General features: G+C 43.3%; 1 protein-coding gene across 4 annotated transcripts in view; it reads right to left on the reverse strand.

Moving 5' to 3' along the window:
- SCMH1 (Scm polycomb group protein homolog 1) overlaps positions 1-25,817 on the reverse strand; it is a 44,963-nt gene that overhangs the window by 7,301 nt on the left and 11,845 nt on the right. For 2 of the 4 annotated variants that reach the window (XM_035117260.2, XM_060275720.1), the window contains exons 4-13: positions 23,761-23,829; positions 18,197-18,267; positions 15,922-16,156; positions 15,075-15,163; positions 13,685-13,928; positions 4,605-4,840; positions 3,826-3,952; positions 3,167-3,367; positions 1,713-1,895; positions 173-301 (exon numbers count right to left, since the gene is read on the reverse strand). In XM_035117260.2, the coding sequence (XP_034973151.1) occupies positions 173-301; positions 1,713-1,895; positions 3,167-3,367; positions 3,826-3,952; positions 4,605-4,840; positions 13,685-13,928; positions 15,075-15,163; positions 15,922-16,156; positions 18,197-18,267; positions 23,761-23,829 (1,584 nt within the window). The remainder of the gene's footprint in view (positions 1-172; positions 302-1,712; positions 1,896-3,166; positions 3,368-3,825; positions 3,953-4,604; positions 4,841-13,684; positions 13,929-15,074; positions 15,164-15,921; positions 16,157-18,196; positions 18,268-23,760; positions 23,830-25,817) is intronic. The other 2 variants (XM_035117263.2, XM_035117264.2) reach the window with 2 other exon arrangements.

Here is a 25,817-nt window from a genome sequence, read left to right on the forward strand (position 1 = left end):
AAAGTATCTGGAGACCACCAAGTTGGCAAAGGCTACCTTAAACAATGAATGACCAGGTTAGAAACATGCTAGATTTGGACCTGTTATATGTCTTCATACATCTTCATCAACCTATGCTGCTGATTCATAATTAATATTAACAGCCAGGCTGGGGAAAAGATGCTGTGCTCACCTTCCAAAGGGTGATGGTCATTCTTTGGTAACTTGGGGGAGAGAGCACTGTATGGAGGGGGATCTTGTAAATATCTCTTTGCACCCCGTCCTGGTCCCAGTAGAGAGCCATCTAACGAAATGCTTCTGTCTAGAAAGAGAGAACAAGCCCTGCTTAGGATCAGAGTCTCCCTTGGGAATCAGCCCTGCCCAAGATCACCAGAACTTCCACTATGCGTGGAAGCCCGTACGTCAGTCAATAGACATCAGAGTTGCAGTACTGCATCATTGTTTTGGAATCTAGTTGGTTCAAAATAAGTCATACCTGCCAGCAATTTGGTCCATTCAATAAAGGAAGGCTTATGAAAGGGACAGTGGCACTTCACATACTGTTCTCAAGCCATTCTTTAATCTTTCAAGTGTGTGTGCAATTTAGGAAAAGAAATGATATTACTTCAGTTCTTCTGAATGTGAAACTGCTTAACGTTTTCAATCAACGCTCAATTTTTTCACAGCACTGTTTTAACAGACCACAGAGACCTAGGAGTTTTGGAGTACATTGTCAGCAATATGCTGATGACACACAGCTCTACTCCGTTACATCTGCAGGTGTGGCAGAAGATGTGCTGGACAGTGCTTTTCAAAATGGTTCTCAAATATATTGGCTGACTGTAGGGAACCTGGGTGTCTTAGTTTCAGTGAGCATGACTAAAAGTGTGAAGTTAGTTCACGTCTATGTATGACATTTCTGAACAGCGGTAGGGTGCAACCTGATAAAACTGAGTGTTCAACCTTACAGAAATAGATACAGCTCATCCATTATATCATTAGCACATTTTCTTTTGCACAGTGCTTACTCCTATGTGTCAAATTCCTAAAGACAGAAACCACCCAGTGACAATTGGGACAATCAGCACAGGGAAAAAAAAATTAATTATGTCTAGCCCTAAGCCTTGCTTTTTTGCCAGTGCCTGCGTATCATCTATCTATCTATCTATCTATCTATCTATCTATCTATCTATCTATCTATCTATCTATCTATCTATCAGACAGTGACCTCTATCTCCACCTTTCCAAGTAACCAATGAATTACCATGGCAGTTCTGAGACAAGGTGACTGGCCAGCAGAACTTGCCTAATGTAACACTTCCGCATGGCTCTTGTTATGCAGACAGCAAGCACCATTCAGCAAAAGACCTAGTTCCTTAATGTGAGATGGGTGTTTTGGGGATCCAGCAAGTAGCAGATACATAGGAAATCCATTCAAACCCTTGTAATGCTTCACAGTAACCTAAGGCCACCACTACGTTCATAGGTTTACCATAATTTATTCAGAGCACAGAATCTGAGGTGTCTCATCACACAGCGCACACAGCCCTGCTTACAAAGGAAGTGCTCTTAAACCCTTCCAGTTCTTTGTTAGGGGAATTAGAAAGTTTAATGAAGCGTTCGTTTCAAATTTTGGCTGGGAAATAAATATATCTGTGCTATTGCATTTTGTTTGGTAAAACCTTCTCAATCTGCAGAGATATACTGGAACAACTCTTAGCCCCAACTCCTACCTGGTAGGTACCTGTCGTGGTCGTACTCGCGTGAGTGCTGCACATGATGCTGAGTAAATGGCTGGTTCCCAAAGAGGTTGTCACTACGTAGGTTGTGGCAGAGTTTCTCAAGGAAGCGGAGGACATAGGTGATGCTGTTGACTGCTGGTAAGGTCAGAGTATGCTGCTCATGATCAAACACAGCTGGTGGAGTAAAGAGAATAAAGCCAAATTATAAAAGTCTAACAGATTGTCTGGGATTGCTGGATCACATAGACCCCTCCTGCAATTCAGTTTACTGAATGACTAGAACCACAACCTTTCCTGGCTTCCACTAGACTAAGCACAAGCTAACAATTATGGAAGCAGGAATCTTTATGAAATAACTGCAGATTTTTTTCTGTCTGTCTATCTATCTACTATCTATCTATATCTCTGGAGCACTGTCTGCATGGAAAACAGAGAGATGGGTTTCTCAAAATACTTATGAGAACAACTGCCTTTTGAAATATCAAACACTAATATTTAAATCTTGCTTTTTGAGGATTACAAACACCTTCAGAGTAAATACAATGGGTGGCATTCAAAGAAGTTTTACTCAGAGTAGATTTACTGAGATTAGTGAACTTGGCTAAGTTAGGTCTATTAATTTCAACATGTCTAGTCCTGAAAACTTAATTGAATACCACCCAATGACAGTATTCCAATTTACTTTTTGAACTGATAGAGCTGATTCCATCAGGGGTCTGCTTTTAATTGGACTCATTATTTTAGATTTTCAGGTTGAATGAAATCAAGTAAACACCTGGTGTTGTTTAATGTTCAGTGGCTGATGGTTTTATGGATTGTATTTTTATTGCTTTATTATTGCACTGCAAACCACCCAGTGATCCTGTTTGGATAAAAGGTGATCTATAAGTAAAGTAAGTACATGAACACCCGTGAGGGGGGCAGTCCCCTCCCCTGGATGATCCATAACCACCAGATTCCCAGATTTCTTTCTTCTGCTTCTTCTTTTTAAAGCATTTGTAAAGCTTGAATTATAAGGCAAAATGTGAAGGCACAATTCTCCTCAATTTTTGTGAGAAACTAGCCTTCTCACTCCTTTCATTGTTTCACTTTGCCCCCACCCCCTAGAAGAACTGCTGCAGACATTCATGATTAAGTACAAAATAAGATCCACCAACTTCAAGAGAGACTGCGTAAGAGTGTGGGAAGAAAAAAATTCCCTACTGCCCCAAAGGGAACCCCCCCACCTCTTGGTGCAAGTTTTACTGCTTTAAATACTTGCAATGTACCCCAGCAAGAGTGCGAAAATGACCCTGGCCTAATTAAGCCAATGGATCCACACTGCAGTTGGCTGTCTTTTCTTGCATACGTTGAGTAGTCTGGGCTGTGGCTTGTAGAAGTGTTCCCCTGGTGGATGCTGTTCAAAACAGAGTAGGGCAGGCAGACAAATGGGGCTGGCTCCTTACCTGAAATGATCTCGCCTCCATGGCCTTGCTTCAGGAATGAGAAGACAGTATGCTGATGATAAGCACAATCAATGCAAGCTTGGACTGCTTGCTGCAGCACCACAGATGCTCGAGCTGGTCCAAAATGGTCAGGCAGCTGCTGGACTTTCTTTTTGTCCAGGTGAGGCCCAGTACTACCATTTTTATTCAAGTAGATGCAAACTGTGAGGGGGAAAGGCAGAAGCCTTTAATAATTTAACTCCAGTTTGCCTGTAACAGACTGCTCAGTTACTAACTTGGTAGGTCTGCACCACTGAAAACTATCACATGATGTTCCAAATAGCTTCCTTGCAGAGTCAGACAGTTCCCAAACCCTTTTACCCCAAGGGCCAGTTATCTAGCTGGTCTCAGTACCAGAGGACCGATTTTGATGCTGCATCAAAAGGCTCTCATCACAGAACACCAATTTTAAAAATGTGACTGTAAAACGAAACTGAGCAATTTCCTGCACCCCCTTAAGTCTTCCACTCCCCCCACCAGCATAGACAGAAATGGAAGGGGTCATATATATGAATTACCAGCTTTAGTTTGTATATTACCTTAAAATAACTTCCTTGTAATATCTGCCCCCCCATAAAGAAATATTACACCCAAGAAAGAGGATGAAAGGAATTCAGCACCTGTAGGGGCCTGCATAGCAGAGCTAGGGATGGTTGCTGCATCCTGTGGTACTGTACTAGTGTCAGGTTCAGGAGTGCTTGTTGTAGGGGAGGTGGGTGCTGGATTTAGTAAAGTTCGAGGTTTTCTCTGCAAAAAAGAGAGAGATGATATTAATAAACTTTAAACAAATAATCATTCTGAACAGGCAAAAGGACAAAAAACAAAGTGGATAACATGGCACTGAGGACCTAATCTCAAGGAAGCCGGGAGGAAATGGTGGGGGGGGGGGATAACTTGACATAATAGGAACAAGTAAGGGGGCCTGAACAATTCAGTTACAAGGATGATGGGACAGGTATTTTAAAATGACAAACTTTATTAGTTTGTTACATTTCCATCCTGCCCACCCTCTGAAGAGCTCAAAAGCAACCTCCCATCCAGGTACTGGTCAGACCAGCACCTCTGCTTTAGAAACGAAATGGGTACTTTCAGACCTCAGTTGCACCTCTAGGCAGATTGAAACTGTACTGAAGATGGAAAGTTGCATTGGACTACTTGTGCATCTAGCCCAGCACTCTGGGGTCTCTCAGATGATGACATTCCCATTACTTGATACTGGATGCTTTTAAATGGAAATGAATGTAAGCTGTTCAAGAAATCATGTGATCAACAATCAAACCATGACCCCTCATCCCTGATTCTACAGATCTATTTGCTTGAATAGTTTTTGAAAGGTACCTAAGTAGAACTACTCCTAGTTGAGGAAGCACACACTCATTGTAAAGTCATGAATTCACACCTTACTGCCAGGCTTTGGTCCCCTCTTCTTGGGGAATTTCAAAGGCTCCACAGCTTTGGAGGGGGTTGGAGTGGAGTGGTTGGTCAGAGCCTTGGGCGTCCGGCCTCGCTTACGACCAGGTTTGCGTCCCCTTTGTCCAGGCTGATGTTCCAGGAGAGTCTTTGTGCCACTGTGCATGCTGCCCTTTTCAGAGATCACATCAGGCACTGGGGGGAATGGGCTCTTTGGAATCACCACTACCACAAAAAAGGAGAGAGAAGACCATCAGGTACCAACATAGCCTTATGCAAAAAACAACAACAAAACTTTCTGGGACATCTGCGTATTCAACCATACACTCAACAGAAGAGCAGCAACCCAGTGGTAGAGCACTTGCCTGACATGCGAAAGGTAACAGTTTCAATTCCTGGCATCCTGAGGTTTAAAAACTCCAATTTGAAACCCTGGGGGGTTGCTGTCAGTCAGTTTAGACAATACTAGTTAGGGGGATCAATGACCTGCCTTGCTATGTGCTTGTCTACTCAGAAGAAAGATCTACTGGGAGTAGAGATCAATGAGGCACACTCCCAGGTATGTATGGACCTGCAGCCTTAATCAGTTGCAGCAAATTCAGTCTGGTGGCACCTTAAAAAAAAACACAGCGAGCAAGCATATGAGGGCAGAAGCTTTCATGGGCCACAACCCACTTTGTTACACATGACCCAAGAAAGCTTCTGCAACACCACATTTTAAGAGGTTACCAGACTTTGCTGTTCTTGGCTGCATATGCTACATTTTTATGTGATTTTTTTTTAAAAAAATAGAGGGTGATTTAGACTTGCAGCACAAGATATGTCACTATACATTGCTTCAAGCCAATATAGGGGTGTGATGCAAGCCAACATTGTACAATCTGAACTGTGATAAATTACAATTTAGATAAGCCCCAAGACAGTTCAAAGGGCCATGTCCAATATACTGCTAATGCTCGAAATCTGCCTCAAAGGCCAAGCGAAAGTTCAGTTCCTATTGGCAGCCATCTAAAAGTCATTTTCTGTGGCAGTTTGCTCATAAAAATAGCTCTTGGACACAACCTAAGAAAAATGAGTCCGTTTCAACTACTCTTTCATGAAGTTCCATACAGTCCATACAGAAACTCCAGTGCAATCTATAACCTTGACTATTTTTATGCAAGACTAGACATAAACCACCACCACCACAACAACAAAATCAAGTATTTCCTTTCCAAGAAAACTGTATGTTTATTTACAGAAAAACTTTATTTTGTTTAAATTGCCACTAATCAAAGGCTATGGTGTTTTCTAAGATAGTTGTTCAGAGGTGTTATAGCTTCCATGTTATGTTACTGCTTGGAACATAAAAGCTCTTCTGAAATGAAAATCACAAGGGGAAACCCGAGAACCATGCCCCCAAATGTTCACCTACTAAGCAGTTCCAACATTAACAAAAGAGAGAGCGAGTACATTGTAGAGCTGGAAAAGGTTCACAAAAGAGCTATCAAAATCATCACAGGGCTGGAGCAATTTCCCTATGAGGAAAATTCACAACATTTGGGGCTTTTTAGTTTTCAAAAAAGGAAAGTCAAGGAAGACAAGACAGAGGTGTGCAAGGTTATGGTGGTAAATGTGGATGGGGACAATTCTACTCCCCGAAATTCTATAACCTGGGGCTAATCAATGAAGCTGAATGCTGAAAGATCAGAACTGTCAAAAGAAAGTACTTCTTCACACAGTGTGTAATTAAAGCTTTGGAATCCGCTCCCACAACATGCAAAGATGACTACCAAATTGGATGGCTTTAAAACAGCACTAGACAAATTCATGGAGGATAGGGCTACCTATGCTTACTAGCCATAACATCTATTTTGGAGGTAGTATGCTGTTGCAGGCATTATGGCTCTGAATATCAGTTGCTGGAAATCACAAGCAGCAAGCGTCCTTTTACATTCACATCTGCTTGCACATTTCCCAAGGCATCAATTTGGCCGTCATGAGAACAGAATGCATGTCAAGATAAGCCTCTGACCTGATCCAATAGGTCTCTTCTTCTGTTAGCATCCCCCTAACCCTGAGACAGGCTCATTTGTGAAGCATACTTTAGGGATAAGATACTCTCGTATAATCTTGTTTTATTAACTGCATTTTGAGCAACCTTATCTCATGCCTTTCCAACTATTCTCATGAGGTTTCTTTCTGCTTCTTTAAGGTTACAACACTAAATGTTGGTTTCCTTTTACTAATTATTACAAGGTCCTGCATTTTTGTATCTCCTAACCCAAGCATCCCCAAACTGCGGCCCTCCAGATGTTTTGGCCTACAACTCCCATGATCCCTAGCTAACAGGACCAGTGGTCAGGGATGATGGGAACTGTAGTCCAAAACATCTGGAGGGCCGAAGTTTGGGGATGCCTGTCCTAACCTTTCTGCTACTCAAAAAGAGGCAAGTTATGAAAAACCTGTTCCTCCCTCCAACATATAAGGGAATCATGGAAATTAGTGCTAAGTACGATGAACCCATCCTTTGCATCTGGCTTGTTTATTGACAACACTTGTTTTGCAGTTAGCAGTGTTTCCAGATGCTTTGTAGTCTGTCCCAGAACATACAGCCCCAAGTTTTGTAGTATGTGTGGCAGCTAACAGGCAGCCAAACCAACCACAGCACGAAGAACAGTAGGCTGGCCCAGGCAAGCTGTTTATTAGCAGAGGTGAGATGCAAAGCACCTGCCCCCCCAGCACACCTGCAGTGAGGTTTAATATGGAGGAGTGGAGAGGTCCTTCACCCAGCAGTTTAGCAAGCTGTTGGGAGAGGTGCCTCTTCAACACAAGAGGAGGACAGAGGTATCAGATCTCACTAATTCTCCTGGCCCTCTAGTCTTTCCATACCACTGACCGTGGCATACTTCTGGATAGACTCTCGGGGTTGTGAGTTAAGAGGCATAGTGTGCTGTGGGAACACTGATTTAAGTTTATGCTGGGGAATGACTTCTCAGCCTCAGTGTGTTTGTGGGGTTCTGCAGGTTCCATCTAGTCTCCCATGCTTTTTGATATCTATATGAAACCTTGGTCACCTGAGGATTTAAGGTGAGGTGCTGTCAACATGTTGATGACAAAAGGTAAAGGGTCCCCCGACCATTAGGTCCAGTTGTGACCGACTCTGGGGTTGCGGCGCTCATCTCGCTCTATTGGCCGAGGGAGCAGGCATACAGCTTCCAGGTCTTCCAGCATGACTAAGCCGCTTCTGGCAAACCAGAGAAGCACATCTAGCTCTAATTTTGCCTTTGCTCACACTCATAGAGGGCTGGATGAGGGCCAAACAAAGGAGCTTGTTCCAGGTAAGATGGTGGTTCTGTAGTTAGGTAAGTAGTTTGCTCGAAGAGATGGATCAAGTTTTCACTCCAGATCTGGCTCCTCGGTCCAACTTTTGTCACTGAAGGTCTGAGTAGCTTCTGTGTCAAATAGTGCCTTTTTTAAAGATTAGGCTAGTGGCCTTTGTTGGACAGAGACTGCCTGGCCACCGTTTTTCATTGTCTATCTTGGACCACCTACTACAGGTAAAACTCAGAAAATTAGTTTATCACCTAAAAGTGCATTTATTTCAGCAATGCAACTGAAAAGGTGAAACCAATATATGAGATAGATGCATGACATGCAAAGCAAGATATGTCAAGCCTTTATTTGTTGTAATTGTAATTATTTGTCGTTAGGTGGATCAATTATAAATGGAATGTAATTAATGAAATGTAATAGCGATGTTTATTTTTGTTTTATTGTAACTATTTGTTTTATTACTGTGGAATTTCCAAAAGAAAGCATTTGTAAAAATAAAAATAAATAAGTTGCATTACTGAAATAAATGCACTTTTCGACGATATTTTAATTTTCCGAGTTTCACCTGTATAATGCAATATATGTAGGGTTGACTTTAAAGAACGTTGGGCAGCTGACTGCAACCACTGGTAACTCGAATGGGTACAGTGTTTCCAAGCAAATTCAAAGTGCTGCTTCTTAGTCCTAAAACCCCAGACAGCTTAGGACCCAGGTACCTAAGTGAAGACTTGCTTGTATACCAACCTTGAGTTCATTTTAGAGACTCTTCTCCAGGTTTCCCCACCAGTCAAGATAAGGCAGGTGGCAACTAAAGAGCAGAGCCTGCTTTGTGGAATTCCACTGCCACCCTGATGGCAACATTGTTATCCTGTCAGCACCAGATAAAGACATTTCTGTTCTCCCTTATTTTAAAATGTATTATTTTAAGCCTGCTGTAATTTATTGTATTTTACAATAAAAATATTTTAAACACATCCATACCCTCTATCATTCTAACATTGTCCAAGAACTTAACTCTCTGAAGTAGTCAGTGGGTACAGTACAAAACAGTCTGACAACAGCTTGCCCACAAGGTTTGGACAGCTGCCTGTTCACAGAATTCCCATTCGTATTCAGCTGCAAGAAATAATATTCTCTTTCTAGGAAGGACTAAAGAACAACCACTTAACTCCCAACATTAAATCTTTTGCTCCCACATAAGACAGCCAGGGCCCCAAGATTCTACTTCCCCCTTGAAAGAGGACACAAGCAATGAACACTAGAAATACAACTAAAACAAATGTCAAAATCTGTTACCTTTCCGTCAGAGGCAATTCTACAGTGTCACTTCGACTTATTCACCTCCTAGTAGTCCAACTGAAGGCACGCTACCCTAAATGGAAGAGGTGGTGCAGACACTTACAGGTCTTCTTACAGAGATGCCACTTTCTACCTGAAGCTGTTCTCCCTTCCAGTCAAATGAAATAAAGCTTGCCGGGCCCTTAATCTGTACACAATTGTTTGGAAAAAATGGCTGACAAATACAAGAAGAATGTATGGTGCCACTTAACACATCTCCATGGCAACTTAAAAACGATTAACTTTTGCTTGCCTGCTGAGCAGAGTAAAGTTGTGTTGAATAGGCTGACTGCATTAACGGGAACAAAGGAAACTGGGGCAAGCGTCTGCAATTATGATCTCTGCTGTACCCACAGTAACGTTCATCGCCCTTGGCACAGCAATGAAGGGAGTGCATCCTTTCTTAGGTCTCCTTTGCTTGGCAAGATCTTAGTGCATTCCTGCCAGCTGGGATAGTGCCAAGGCAGAAACTCCACTCCTCTGCATTCCAGATCTCCTGATAAAGTGGAAGACTGCCTCTGGCTCACAGTCTGCCCAAGGACAGTTAACTCTTGCAGTCCTGCCACTCAGCTGCTGTATCCAAGAAACTTCCTCTCCATTATTGTAATAATATTTATTTATATCCCATATTTTCCTCAAACGCGGCTTACACAAATTATAACAAGACAGATACAATAATATCCATTAGTGCTGTCCAGCTCCACTAGGGTTTATTATTGTCATGTTAAATCCCAAAAGTAAAGCTTGAGGATGTGGTCCAATGGTGTATATGGCAAATATTCAGAAATTCAGTGAATTTTACCCTTTTAATCATTTAGGAGGTTAATGGTAAAAATGTCAGAAAACCTGACAACCACCACCACTTGCCTTAGGCGACTGTTGCAATTACATCATAGTTTCTTTATAATTGCCCCTCCATTCCCTATGTAAGACTAGACAGCCTCTGTGCAATACAGCACAGATGATCAGATGCTGCATCAGATTTCTTCTATATATCATTATGGTCAATGCTATTTCCGTGAGGTGGAAATTTTCACCATGGGCAATTAAAAATGTACAAAGAAAGATGACTTACGTATCACCAGAGATAAGGGTGTGTAAAGAAAATAGACAAAAATCTTGTGTAAAATATTGTAAATTTGGTGTAAGGAGTTTGGTGGGTGGGATTAGAAACCAGTGGCCACAGGCGAAAAATGATTAGAACTCCATGAGGCCCATGCAGGAGGGGTGTAAGGGGGCCATAAGCTGCCATAATGGGCCACTTTGAAAGATGGATATTGAGGTGTTGGCTTGACAGACTCCCTTCTTTCTGAAAATGACCACCTGAGAAAACTAGCTACACATTAAGAGAGGAGGAGGATAACTGGGATCATTTTCTGAAGGGATCCAATGGTTCTGAAGGGATCCAATGGTTTCAAATATTGTCCTAAATGTCAGCGAACACTATATTCTAAATATTTAGCAAGCACCTTGCCATGTACCAATAAATGATATGTACCACTAGATGATAGAAGCAAGGATGAAACTACATGGGCTTAGTAAAATCCTTTAGTCATTCTTCAGACTTTCTGATCAGAGGTTTCTAATACTTTCCAGAAATTTCAGAATTTTCTTAAATGGAGAACCTAGTAGTTATTATAACATACATGCAAACACACAAGCACATATGATCAGGAACTAGGATCACAAAGACTTACACGTTGGCCCTGGACATAAAAGCCTCCACCTAGATGATACAGAAAGTTATCTACTTGCCAACATCATGACTGCATTCAAACAGCACTTTACTCCATCGTCTTGATTAATTATTGCATTTTATATGACCTTTCACACAATGTAAAAGCCACTTCTATAAATCTAGCCCATGTTTAGCATTCATTTCCATGTTAATTGTTTCCAGAAAAAAAATCTGCTTGTAATCCTGGCAACCTGGAATATCATGGGAGCTTTGAGTTGTAAGATTCCTGCAGTTTTTAGAGATTATGCCCCACTGCTCATGTAATGAAATTTTGGCAGGTATATTGGCATACTAAATAGGGGAACAGAAGCACATATGCACAGAGAGTGGGAGAGTGGCGATATTAGTTGTGACACACCACACATATGGGTGTGAATGAAATATAGCATGACGTGGTGGCATGTTGATCACAGGCACAGTTCCATAATGCAACAGGTAACGCAGTATAAAAGGAACACCAGGAACAAGAACAGAAGCAGTAGCATTACAATCAGTAAAACTAACATAATAAATCCCACACCTGAATGCAGTCTATGTATCTGAAGTTGGTGGCTCCCGTGAGCGGAAGATAGACAAGTGGGTACTCTGCTCCCTCTAGTGCTAAAGAAGTAAAAATACTCCAGAGATTTTTTGTGTTTTTTACACCCAAGTCAAGTTATTGGGATGGGCTGAGAACCTAAATAGTTAAATTAATTTCACCTCTCCAGAACCCATGAGTACACACCTTGCTTTCTAGCCATTATATTTTTAATATCTTAGCTACTGGAATATTAGCTCTTAAAGCAAAAGCTGAAGCTTTGAGATGAGTCATATGTGGATTTGAGGTAGCCCTAGCATATAGGAAATAAATGTTCTCCATAAGAACATAATAAGAATCTGCTGGATCAGGCCTTTTCTCACAGTGGCCAACAAGATGCCTTTGGAAAGCAGGACCTGCGCCCCAGAGCACTCTCCCCTCCTGCTGTTTCCAGCAGCTTGCATTCAGAAGCATACTGCCTCTGACTGTGGAGAAGCCATTGGTAGTGTGCTGGGTTCCATGATCCAGAAACTGACATGGTCTGGGAAAGGATGTAGAAGTGGAGAACCACCAGCCCGTGGGTCTAATAAGGCCCATCAGGTCTTCCCATTTGATCTGCAAGGCCATTTTGCCAAACTACACCCACTTGCCTTACACCCAACGTCATGCAGCTTCTAGTATGGGACACGTATAGTCAAAAGGGGTTTGCAGCCACCTGCAAAGCCTTGTGTGAAGGACTTTGCAAACCCCCACAATCAACTGTTAGGTTTTGCAGACTGCTTAGCAAGGGGCTTCAGGAGATCTGACAATCTGCTGATCATCAGGTCTTCGACACGCCATGCAAGGGCTCTGCAATGTGGTCTTTAATTGTCAGGTCTTGCGAACCATCGCAAAGCACTCTGCAAGGACTCTGCAAGACCTGACAATCAATCAAGTGTTCTTGTGGAACACTTTGCAGGCTGCACATTTTTCCACAGGGTTGACCCACCAGCCATGTCTGACCCACCACCCAGATTCAGTTCCCCACCTCTGGAGTAGATATTCCCTTAGAAACCCAGAATATAAATCAAGAGGGGGAAAACAGTAACAAAACAACATTGAGCACACCTTTCAACTGATACCAGGTGTATTTTCACAATTAAAACAGAGCTCATTGATATATAAAGAGCTGCATTTTTCTTGAAGCACTGCCCAGTTTGGAAGAGAAGAGACACCCCTGAACTTCTGGTTCAGTAGAATTTACAAGCACAAGTAACTGTAGGGTCAATTCCTATGTCGGCATTCTCTAGTCTGAACAGTTAATGGGATTATCAGGGTTGGTAAAGACAGCATAGAACAAGAAGATAGTTATGCTTGGTCCTGCACAATCCTTTTTTGGGCATGCTTCCAGCCAGGATTCCACAAATCCCCAGGAAAGAATGCTTCAGGCCCTCTGCCATCACTCACCTGCCCTTGTTGGGGCATCAACAGAATACAGATCTTCTCCCCCAAGTTATCTGCAATTGCAGATAACTCAAGAGAAGCTTCAGCGTTCTCTGAAGCTCATTTGACCAGCCTCCTCCCACATGTGTGCCCAAGGACTTGGAGGAGAGGAGGGAGATATCTGCACTACTTCTGCCTACTCCAAAGTGCAGTGTAATGCAAGACACATGCACTCATGCACCCTGCCTATGTTCTCTGCATGTTTTAAGAGGACACAGGGGATAAGCTGATTGAGCCAAGCCAAGATTTACAAACTATTGCTTCAAAAGTTCACTGCAGTAATGCACAATCAATATTATGGGAAGCTGCTGTGAGGAGCCAGCCTTAACGAGAAGGATCTATGGAGAACATAAGCTGCAATATGCTTAAAGAGAGAGAAAGCACAGAGACATGGCAAAATATTTTTGTGCTTGATGTAGCTTCCATCATAACCATGACTATACTGGGAAGATTTCAAAGTATCCTATTTGATAAACGTCCAAAGAATCCAATACTACAACAGAGTGCAAAAGACAACACAAACAAAATATTAGCTCTTTTTAAAAAAAACTATGATAAACCAAAATACATAACCCTCCATCAAAGATATGTGCACAATTAAACTGTATGTTGCCAGTCCATAGCCAACTATTACCCATTTCAGGGGTGAAATGTAGTAATGCTTTGATAGGACTCTTACCTTTCGTTCCAGGGGGCTGCAGGTTGTCGCCAGTCAGTGAACACCAACCAACTGGAAAGATGTCACGAGAATCGTAACGGCACCAGTAATCAAAGGCTCCCCTCCAGCCATCAAAAGTGATGAGGACCTCAGAACCCCGCACCTCACCAATGGTGGCAGGGCAGATGAAATGTGGGTTTTTCCTATCTACAGCCTCCAGTTTCATCCCCACCTTAAAGAAATTCTGGGATGGAGATGGTGGCTCCTAGGCGGGGGAAGGGACATGAAAAAAAAGGATCAGATGCAACTCAATTAATACGCATATGTGTGCATGTACACACACGGCTTACTTTATAGACCTATTCTGCTGACTTAGCAGTGCTCCCATTAGTCCTTGTTTCCCAGCAGCTGCTGCACAAGGAATTGGATAAAGGCTACTGGTGGGCTGATTTACGGAACAACTTGATTGCATCACAGACCAAGTTCAGGTGCAATGTTGAAGTCTGGCTTATTTTGAACTCTGGCTTACCCTGATTAAGGGTTGGTTAAGGATAACAAAGGAGACCTGTATGGAACACTACTGGGGGAGGGGAAGCGCATAGGATGATGCAGTAGCAGGAGTAGCACTCTGTTCATCACACATTAACCTGGTTCACTGGAACCTGAGGTCCTCCAGATATTGCTGTACTACAACTCCTAGCATCCCTGACCACTGGTCATGCTAGCTGGGAAAGAGATGGGATCCCCAATAACTTCTAGAATGCAACATATTCCCCACCCCTGCATTACAGTAACCAGGGAAAGATTACACCCAATATAAAAACAACTAGGGTTCAATGTTATATCTAAATTGGGACACAGAGTTCTGGCCCCCTACACCATCCTGTCAAACCTTGGTCCTCTGGCATACCTTGTGATGCCCTGCTGCCAACCTTTTGCTTAATTATTTTCTCCCTTTTACTCTCCGCAAATATAATTTTCAATCTTGCCTTTTCACATCCCTAGTTTTCATCTGTGCTCATGTCCATATTGTTCTTATCCCATCTTGCTCCTGCCCTGAATCTGTTCCCACTTTGCCTTCTGACTAGACCCAATCCTTCTGTGACTTACCTCTTTGGCCAACATACCCCCCCACCACCTGTAAAGGTATTAAGTTTGCCATTCATGACACTGCCACATCAAACTTAGGGACTTCATACAAACATTCACTTCCATTCTTTCAGAAACTTAGGGTATTGCTATCTATATTCACCTCTCTCTGAACAGGAATACTGTTAATGAGGAGGTATGTCTTCCCAGAGTGGAACAAAGCCTCAACCCCCACTCCTTCCAGACAAATGGAGAACCAAACTCATAAGCACATCAAATCCAGCTACATTGTCTTCAGAATAGGGAACGATGATGGCCATACCTTGTGGAAAATCCTAACAGGTGCCATTTCTGCTCCATTCAGAGTCTTCAGGAGAAACATGGGCCAAGAGGAAGCATTCAGTCGAAACCCTGCAACAGAGGTGGAGGCCATAAAAAGCTTAGCAGCAGCTTTCAATTCTGTCCATCCTTCCATCATGAAGGTACCTTGATTTCTTCATCATAACATTTAGCAAATGTATTGAAAATCAAGGAATATTTCTCTTGAGAGAGTCTAAGGAAGCTTAGTTTGCACCATACTATTGGCTGGACTTTTTGTTGATGCTACTACTTGAGTACACCAAGATTTTCTAATAGGTGACATAAGCAGAACTTGGAAATAAATGCAATAGTATGTGAACTGGTGTTTTATAGTGGGCTTAATCATGACATCACAGCTAACACAACCCTCTTATTGCAATCCACTGTGGACCCCATTCTGCTGGGAAATTAGAAGAACTTTCCTGAAAACTTCAGCTGTGTCACTTTTGACAGTGAACTACAGCAAAACAAGTTATTTGCCCTGTACAGCCTCAGGCACACTTGTACAGAAGAGTGTATTACAGGTCTTTTTGCACATTTAAATTTGCTCTTAATTCAGAGATGCAGAGCCACTAGCATGGCTACTTGTGTCAGTAACAAGTGCCTAGAGGAAACCAGGCAGGGAAGAAACATGAGTGGAGCACACAGTAGATACCTCTAAGTAAGCCTCCCTTCTCTAGAGCACTTCATATATTCAGATGTCATGTTGCTGTTTACTGCAATTCCAAAGCTCTTTTGATAACTTGGAATCTAGAAGACATGATTATAGCATAAATGCAACCCTTGGGGAAAACAAGGTTTCAACTCACCTAGAGGAGGCTGCAACATCCCTCCATTCTTTTCACAGTTGCCGATAGGCTGGATTTCTGCAGAATCCACCAGACGCCAGAAGTCATTCTTATTATCACTGCCATCCAGGCGCAATCGGAGACGGGCACCTGTCAATCCCACCACAGTAGCAATACAAGTGGAAGTGGTGTTTCTGGGGTCCTGGGCTTCTAGCTTCATGCTGATCTTGAATTCATTGGAAGGTGGGGTGTACGACTGAGGAGAACAAGGCTTTCAGCATGACTTGAGTGATACATTTTTCTCCCCCCTCAAAAAAAACCTCCTCCTTATTCCCTGAATTGTTCCCAGCACCTGAATGCCAAGAGCATATTAGAACTGGATGTCACAGTACGCAATAAAAGAGAAACAAGGGTAAGGAACAAGTGAAAGAATTCAGTCATCAACATGGTAAAAATTCTCCTCCAAAACGTTCACTTACAGCCACTAAATCCCAAAATTCTCTTCTTTTCCCATTATTTTTGCTTTTGAAATAAAACACTGCTGTCTTTCAAGAGAAATGGAAAGCCTTCACTGTGGCAGCACCTATATTTCAGAATTAACATTAGGCAGGCACCTTTCAAGATGCCTGCTAAAACCCCTTTTAGTTAAACAAGTCTATCCAGACATATAATTTAATATTTCCTATTAAAATGTTGTTGATTTTATCTGTGGATTGTTGATAATTGTTTTATATTGTTTTATGTACAGTACATTGCTTAGAGAACTTTTTGATTAAGAAGTTTATGTATATTAAAAAATCTAAATGAGCTCAAGCCAACCTGTCATGCTTTGTTAATGGTGGTTAACACTGAGCTTGCACAACATCACAACACTATGCTTATCTCCTTGATCAGGCACTCTTGGGGTCATTGGAAGCTGACTTTTCTGAGTCCATCTAGCCCACTATTGCTTACTTTGACTGGAGGCAGCAGTTTCCGAGCACAATTTCCTAGCCTCGGCCCAGTATACCTGAAGGAGCATCTCCACCCCCATTGTTTTGCCCGGACACTGAGGTCCAGCGCCAAGGGCCTTCTGCCAGTTCCCTCACTGCGAGAAGCAAAGCTACATGGAACCAGGCAGACGGCCTTCTCGGTAGTGGCGCCCGCCCTGTGGAATGCCCTCCCATCAGAGGTCAAAGAGATAAACAACTGTCTGACATTTAGAAAACTTCTGAAGGCAGCCCTGTTTAGGGAAGTTTTTAATCTGTGACATTTTATTGTATTTTAATCTTTGCTGGAAGCTGCCCAGAGTGGCTGGGGAGACCCAGCCGGATGGGCGGGGTACAAATAAAGTATTATTATTATTCATCTTGCACCTGACGAAGTGGGCTTCAATCCACAAAATCTTATGCCATAATAAAATCTGTTGGCTATTAAGTTGCCAAAAGGTTCTTTGCTGCCTTAGTAGTTTTTTGGGCTATCAACAGGAGTGCCATCTAGAAGGGGCAGATGGGACAAGGTCCCCCTGAAATTTTCAAGGAGGGGGCTGGGTCCCATCAATATTTTGCATCACTTGTGCAAGCTGTGTGGTGTGTGCACAGCACAGCAGCACCTCGCACACTAGTGATGTCAGCACATTGCAAGGCATGCCAAAGTGATGTCGGCATGTCGCCAGCCCCCTAAATTGCGTGGGCAAGCTGACTCATCTGGCTATCAGAGTTCTTTCAAATTATCTCCTACTTAATCCAATTTAATTGGACATGTCAAGGATCAAACCTGGGATAGTCTGCATTCAACAATTCTTAAAACTTGGCTTGGAGTCCTACTGTATTCTTGGACCTCCATTTCCTACCAACCCAATTTGCTAGTAAATCAAACCCAGGCACTATGCTACCTTCAAAATTCACATATTTGCCAAAGATGATGCCCATACAATCATCTCATAACTCAAGTAACTACAACAAACATTAGAGAAGAAATTATCTTTATTTTAACTTTAGACCCAAAGGAAACTAATTTCAGCACATGCAATGATCCAAATACATACATAGTCCAAGCAGGGAGAAATCTAACGTTTCTGTTCAAACCTACCTGTGAACAACGGTTCCTGAGCTATTTCACCAACCTTAAAGGTCATGTGACTGCACCTTTATTTAAAAAGCTCTGTTCCGTTATATAATTTACAACCGGGTACCTGCATCGGTTGCTCTTCCCCCACAAAGAGAAGGTACAGGAGTTTATTCCACACTTGTCCATGAGCTGTCTAGAAGCTGACCCCTTCATCCCAACTCTTTTACAACATGGAATGCTCCATTACCTGCTTGAAGCAATGGGCAGGAGCAGGGCTGGAGCATGTCTCTTTCAAGTATCTATCCCAGGCAAAGTGACCTGTGTAAAGGAGAAAAAGAAATGACTGCAATGGAACTTGTGAGAATAATTCTGGAAAATGATCAGTCTTTATAAGAATCTTAATGAAATACCTATAAATGTATTAGCTACCGTGTTTCTCCTAAAATAAGACACGTCTTATATTTATTTTTCTTTTAAAAAAATACATCGCGGCTTATTTTCGGGGGATGTCTTATTGTTACGTATGGTACGGGGCTTTCTTGCACCGCCCGCTGAGCCTGCTGCTGGGTCCCAGGGCTTCATGCGGCACGGCTGTGGCTGCTGCCGGCTCCTGCCGGGTCCTGCAGCATCGCGCGCCACCCGCTGCTGGGTCTTGGGGCTTCACGCAGCGCGGCGCGGCTGAGGCGGCTGCCGGCTGCTGCCGGCTGCTGCCGGCTGCTGTGGCTTCGCGCGCCGCCCGCTGCCTGGTCCTGGGGCTTCGTGCGGCGCGGCGTGGCTGGGGCTGCTGCCGGCTCCTGCCGGGTGCTGCGGCTTCGTGCGCCGCCCGCTGAGCCCGCTGCCGGGTCCCTGGGCTTCACGCGGCGCGGCTGGGACTGCTGCCAGCTCCTGCCGAGTCCTGCGGCTTCGCACGCCGCGCCGTACCGCGTGAAGCCCAGGGACCCGGCAGCGGGCGGCGCGCGAAGCCGCAGGACCCGGCAGGAGCCAGCAGCCTCAGCCGTGCCGCGCGAAGCCCCAGGACCCGCTGCTGGGTCCCTGGGCTTCACGCAGTGCAGCACGGCGCGGCTGGGGCTGCTGCCGGCTCCTGCCGGGTCTTGCGGCTTCGCGCGCCGCCCGCTGCCGGGTCCTGGGGCCCGTTCAGCCGGAGCTCCGCGCGTCGCTGTGCTGGGGCTCCCGCTGTGCTGGGGCTCGGCGCAGCGCGCGCTGCTGCGTTTGCCGGCTCGCTCTGGGTCGTCCCGCTGGCTCCCCCAACACGTCTTATTTTGGGGGGATGTCTTACATTTTTTGGCCTTCAAAAGATCGTGCCATGGCTTATTTTAGAGGCACGTCTTATTTTAGGAGAAACACGGTATTAGCCAGAGGAGCTGATCACAATGAATTACACAATGATAACAATTTCAAGTTCAAATGATCACAATGAATTACAAGCAATGAATTGTTTGGGCTGAGAGTACAGAATTACCAGTTGTGGTAGAGAAACTTAAATTAAGTCGAAAGTCAACCACAAAAGCTTTGTACCTGAAGCCTGGTCTATATATCTATTCATGTATTGCCGGTATATTCAAGCTTTTCAGGCCCAGGACCCACTTTTAACTCAAACAAGCACATTTTACCATATATTTGCATGGCGCTAGTACCCCTGTTGTGACCTAGTTTGGATCAGGACACAAGACACTAGTGGGTTTCAATCCCCCAACTGAAGACCAGTGATATAACCGCAGTTATACCTTGCTTCATCTCCCCCAGGCACACACAGCAGCTGACATTTGCTTCAGTTGTAGAACTGCATGCAGCACTTTTACATTGTTCTCTCAACATTCTTAAGGTTTTCTCCATGCCTTAAGAAGCCAAAGAGACATCAAGATGACTCATACACTTAGTAACTGACAAAGTCAGTCAGCCAAGCTGGAGAGGGTACAGCTACCCTGTTTCTCATATTTTAAGACATACCCATAAAATAAGCCATAGCAGGATTTTTAAGCATTCAAGGAATATAAGCCATACCCTGAAAATAAGACATAGTGATAGGCGCAGCAGCAATGCCGGCCGCGGCAGGGGGAAGAGGGAAAAAATAAGACATCCCTTGAAAATAAGCCATAGTGTGTTTTTTTGAGGAAAAAATAAATATAAGACATGTCTTATAATATGAGAAACACGGTACATGTTACAAGGAACAGGAAACTCCAGTCCAAAATAGCAGCCACGAGTCAAATTCCTTCCCTTTTCCACTTTTTAATGTGAAGTTCAAATTGTTCATAACTTACTCAGGGCCCTGGCATCATTCGAACAACCTCCATATATCATTGGCTGCTGCAGCCAGTGTCAAGGAAATGAATGCCACACAGATGTCAGAACAGTGAACACAGCAACTAGATACTGAGAGGGAGGGAACTTGACACACACAACTAGCTGCTAGTTTGAGCAGCACCTCTCTAAAGTCTTCCTTTTTTATTGCCCAATACAATGAAAACAGAGGTCTTCTGGTTATTTAGATGTAATAGAACAAATATAGTACAGAGTCGTAGGGGGATCCTTTCTTTTTTATTTTAAATGCTAGGATTCTTACATGCAATCCTAAACATGTTTTGTAAAAAGTGAAGTCTACCAATTTAGGGCCCCATCTTTCAAGAGAGTGTATTCAAGATTGCAGCCTTTATCTGTGTGTCTTACACAGTAAATGGTCTCCAAGTGGCATAATAGCTTTTTAAACTGCTTGCACATGCCACACTACTGTAGACAGATTATGCCCACATTTCATCTGCCAGCAATTCCTAGGTAAAGAAACCAAAGAAACAAATCCCTTTTATTTTTTTACATTTAGTAATGGCCATCTCTGGCATGGAGCACCACAGTACAACTAGAACATGTCTTTACAATGCAGAAAACCTGCTATGAGCCCACTAAACAATTGGCAGAATGCTATTTTGTTTCATGTTCCATCTTATTTTGTATAGGTCCCCCTTTTTCCTGAGGACTTGTTCACACTGAGCCACATGGAGGGTGGTACACTATGGGATGAGAACAAAGTTAATTTAATGGAAGAAACCAATTGTACATTAATGTTATAGTGACTCACTACGCAGAACAGCCGATACACAGGAAAGGAAGCTATCTTATAACAAGTCAGACCATTTGTCTATCTATATCAGGGGTAGTCAATCTTTTTATACCTACTGCCTACTAATGCATCTTTCTTGATGGTAAAATTTCCTTACCGTCCACCAGTGCTCAATGGAAGGAGGATTCATTTTGTGCAGTAGAACCCCCTACCGCCCACCTGGAATCCTAAAACGCCCACTAGTGGGCAGTAAGGACCAGGTTGACAACCCCTTATCTATATACAGTGGTACCTCGCTAGACGAATGCCTCACAAGACGAAAAACTCGCAAAACGAAAGCGTTTTGCGATTTCAATGGAGCCTCGCAAGGCAAAGTTTCCTATGGTGCGCTTCGCAAGATGATTTTTTTTCGTCCCATAGGGTGCCTCGCAAGACGAATCCCCCCGTCTTGCGAGGCAGCCTATGGGAAACCGCACTTCAATGCGTTCCTATGGGAGCCGCTTCGCAAAATGAATTTTTCGCTATGCGAAGCGACTCGCGGGACGAATTAAATTCGTCTTGCAAGGCACGACTGTACAGTCGTACCTCGTGTTACGTTTGCTTCACGTTGTGGCTTTTCAGGTTACGAACGCGGCAAACCCAGAAGTGTTTACTTCTGGGTTCGCCGCACGCACATGCACAGAATCGATCTGCACGTTTCACGCATGTGCAGAAGCACTCTATCGCACGCACACAGTAGTGGCACTCTACTTACGGACTTTTCGGGGTGTGAACGCCACCCCGAAACGGATAGCGTTCATAAGTAGAGGTACCACTGTAGTCTAGTATTGTCTACTCTGCCTGGCAATAGTTCTCCGGGATCTCAGGCAGAGGTATTTCAAATCACCTGCTAACCAACTAATCTGATTTTTAAAGAGTCAAGGGCTTTCTTCCCTACTCAGTGATAATGGGTTTGCATTTGCTAAACTTTATTCTGTTATTCACTGATCCAAGAGTGTCCCAGGTTGCTATTAACTGTGAGTTGTTAGCCAAAAAGATTGCATGTACAAGATAAGGTAGTGATTTCCCTCCATTTCTTCCTTCAGCTTCATTTTCTGCCTTATTTATCACCCTTCTTATCTCAAGAGATTGTAAGACTTCAGGCATGCTTTTAATTTTTGGAAAGCACCTACATTTGAGGCAATTTATATTATTACTCATTCAGGCAAACTAGATTTTCACCAGGCAATAACAATCCCCTCTGTTGATAATTACCAGAGAAATAAAGGAACAAAATACTAATTATTTATCATGGCAGTGGGATGGTACACTGGCAAAGCCAATTAGGAAAATTGGCATGGCTGGCGCAGCCATTTTAACTTGCTAATCATGTGGTCTCTAGACCTGTTCACCTGGGACCTTTAAACTGATTTTTGTTGGTGCTTTTATTCCTGTTAGTTGCTGTTTTTTTGCTGCTGCCTTTATTTCCTCAGAAGCCACACATTCTGCACAAGCTGTAGGCCATATCATGGCTCTTGCATGGGACTGAATGATTGTGAATCTTCATAGGAGTTTGAGCACAGAAACACTGAAGTGTAACTCATTGAATTTAATCACATTTATACAGAAAGGCAGCATGCATGCAGAGGTACAGTGGTAGCAGAAACACACCACAGTGATTATACTGAAAATGGTCCCACCGTGACAGAACTACTGCCTTTAGACAAAGCAGAGTGAAGCCACGATAACCAGCAAATTAATTAGGAGCTCTTTGACTTGTCTGTGGCTTCAAAGTTAGCCACAAGTTAGCCTTGTCATTGAGGGATTCCACTGCTGATATTCACTGAAATCTAGGTTTTGAACTGTGTGTGTTTCAATGCCTTAGATGCCAGACATTGATGATGATCTTGGGCAGCAAGATTCCATGTAGTTGTAGGAGCAGCCAAAGAAATCCCTCTCTTTAGGTTGGTTCACATATGTCATGTTCCACATGATAATTGCAACATCAAATCATAGAATCATAGAGTTGGAAGAGACCACAAGGGCCATCCAGTCCAACCCCCTGCCAAGCAGGAAACACCATCAAAGCATTCTTGACATATGCCTGTCAAGCCTCTGCTTAAAGACCTCCAAAGAAGGAGACTCCACCAAATGGAGACCTCCACATGTGAACAAGCTATCCCAAATCCACCAGAAGTCAAAGATTTTGTATCACTTCAGACACATTGCTTCTTGATGGAATTACTCTGTATGTTCAGTTCCAAGTCAACCAGAAGCGTGAACCAGTCCTATGTACCTGTGCTGCATGAATACTACCGGTATGCACTTTTCACAAACTATTTGCAGGGAAGGGCTCCACTGCAATTACAGCATAATCAGGTATGCTAATAAAGAAGATGCAAACAGATATAGAATTATCAAATAGAAGCAGCTGCTCAGTGCAAAGCTCTTTAGGACTAAAAAGCTGATGTCCCTCCTTCAACTTGGATTGATGCAGGAGTAATAGCTCACTGGTAGGGTATTTGCTCTGACTGAATCCTTGGCATCTCTATTTAAAAGATTTCGGGGAAATGGATTAGGGAAGAGCGCTGCCTGAGACCTTGAGGCGAGAAAGACCAATGATCTGGCTCAATACATGACAGCTTCACATGTTCACATGGCCCATTAAAAGTTTATATTACCTTCTCTATATTCCTTCTCTTTTGTGGTCAGCAGAAAACTCACTAGCTGTTCTTCTAACAAAGGGGAACAGAAAAGAAAGTGGATCTGATTCATACCTTGGTACTGGGACGGAGGTTCTGAGAGGCGCCCATACTTGTGCTTTTTGCCATCTTTCCAGTCTATTGCTAAGACCAAAGAGAGAGAATAACCTCACAAAGAGCTTTTCCTTCATCAGCAAGAAATTATGCTCCATGCTGCCTACCGTTTCTTGGTCATCCGCAAGCAGATTTACCCTTCAATGTATAAGTGTCACTGTTTGGGCCAAAATTCCCTTCAAACAAATTATACTAAAAGTAAAATGAAACCAACTGCATGCTAACATATGAGATGTTTAAAATATTGAGTTTCAGAGGCCAACCTCAAATAAGGAGGTCTGCCCTTTTCCACAAAGGTCACAACAGTCAGCGGGAAAATTTATTTTTCTTAGTCTCCGCTTATTTGTTTGATCCGTGCCATCTGCAAAACACAGCAAAGACACTGCTGAGAACTGAAGAAAAAGCTCCATGCCCATGTCCAAATGGCCAAGTCACAATCCTTCTGATGTGACAGGATGCAAGCTGATGAAAACAGGATACCACTTTGCTGTATCTAGTTTGTAAGCCTACCCTCCTCCTCCCTGTGCAGCCTCTGGTAATTCACACAGAAATAGGGGAGTGGTGTGTCAGGGGGTGGGGAAAGAAGAGACTTAAGAGATTTGTGGGGTCCAGGAGACTTAAGTAATTTATCATGGGGGCCAACAACAAAATCACAAGCGAGGCCTTGATCAATCAATATAACCAACACAAACGTCTGAGCACTTGATGAAGATGCTGAAACATTAACAGAAGTGAGTCAAATAGCAAACTGGATTGCCAGGAGAGTTGTGGAAACTGACTGTCATCTAGAAACATGAAAAAGTGCTTGAAATGCGAGTAATGCTATTGCAAAATCAGGAGGGAATGTGGTGGTGGTGGTGGTGGTGGTGGAAATTGGAAAAACAGCTATTTCAACTGTATTCCTGATAAACAGTTGAGACACCTTAAAGACTACCACATTTATTATGATTTAGCACATATCCTCCAACCTTGTTCATCCAAAATATACAGTACCCATTAGTGAATAGCACTATCAAGTTATTTTCACCCCCCGCTTTTATATGAGCCTGAGGGCCACATTCTTTCATGTGCAACCTTCTGAGGGCCGCATACCAGTGGCGTTTGGGGTCAGATGCAATATTGAGCAGAGCAATGGATGGGACTTTTAGGGTTACATTCCAGCCAAACAAAAGCCAGAGATTTCTACACAAATACACACCCTTCCATCCTTCTTCCAGGCAAGCAAGAGGAGTTATCACAACTCAAAGACACATTCCAACCAGCAAAGGCATTCAAGGAGGGTGTGACCTGTGGGAGGGTGTGCGGCCTGGGAAAAGTCCCAAGGGCCAAACAGAGACAGGCCTAGAAACTGCAATGGGTCCCTGGGTTAAGGTTCCTCACTCCTGCACTAAGCAGCAAATGAGGGCCAAAGTGGAAGCAATATTTGTCATATGATATTCCCTTGTGAAGCTGATTTTTCTTCAACAAGCAGTGGGGGGCAGGGGCGGCGGTCAGGTGGGACAAACCCCACCAGGTCTGCTATTGGCACCAATGGATGTTTTCCTCCCACTATAAACAGCAGGTATAGTGGGGAAGGCAATTCCTATCAGCACCATGTCAGGGACAATAACTTAGCCCCTCTTCCTATGCCATGTTCCCAAACCAGCTCACTCTCTAACCACACTAACTGTTTTTTAAAGAAATAAAAGTCAACCTGGGAGACCAGGGTTTGAATCCCCACTCAGCCATGAAGCTCAATGGGTGACCTTGGGCTAGTCACCATCTCTTAGCCTAACCTACCTCACAAAGTTGTTGTGAGGATGAAATGGTGTCCAGGAGAACTATGTACATCACATTGAGATCTTTGGAAGATAAAGGTGGTATATGAATGTAATAAATATATAAATAAACCGCATTATGGCAAACAACCTTTGTTTTGGCCCAAAGGGTTGTGGGGAGAAGTTCCTTTTCTAAAGTAACAAGAAATAATTCAAAAGTGATTCTGATATTTATATGGTAGAAATGTAAGTTTTGCAAAT

Source organism: Zootoca vivipara, chromosome 6, assembly GCF_963506605.1.
Source record: "Zootoca vivipara chromosome 6, rZooViv1.1, whole genome shotgun sequence".
Taxonomy (NCBI): Eukaryota; Metazoa; Chordata; class Lepidosauria; order Squamata; family Lacertidae; genus Zootoca; species Zootoca vivipara.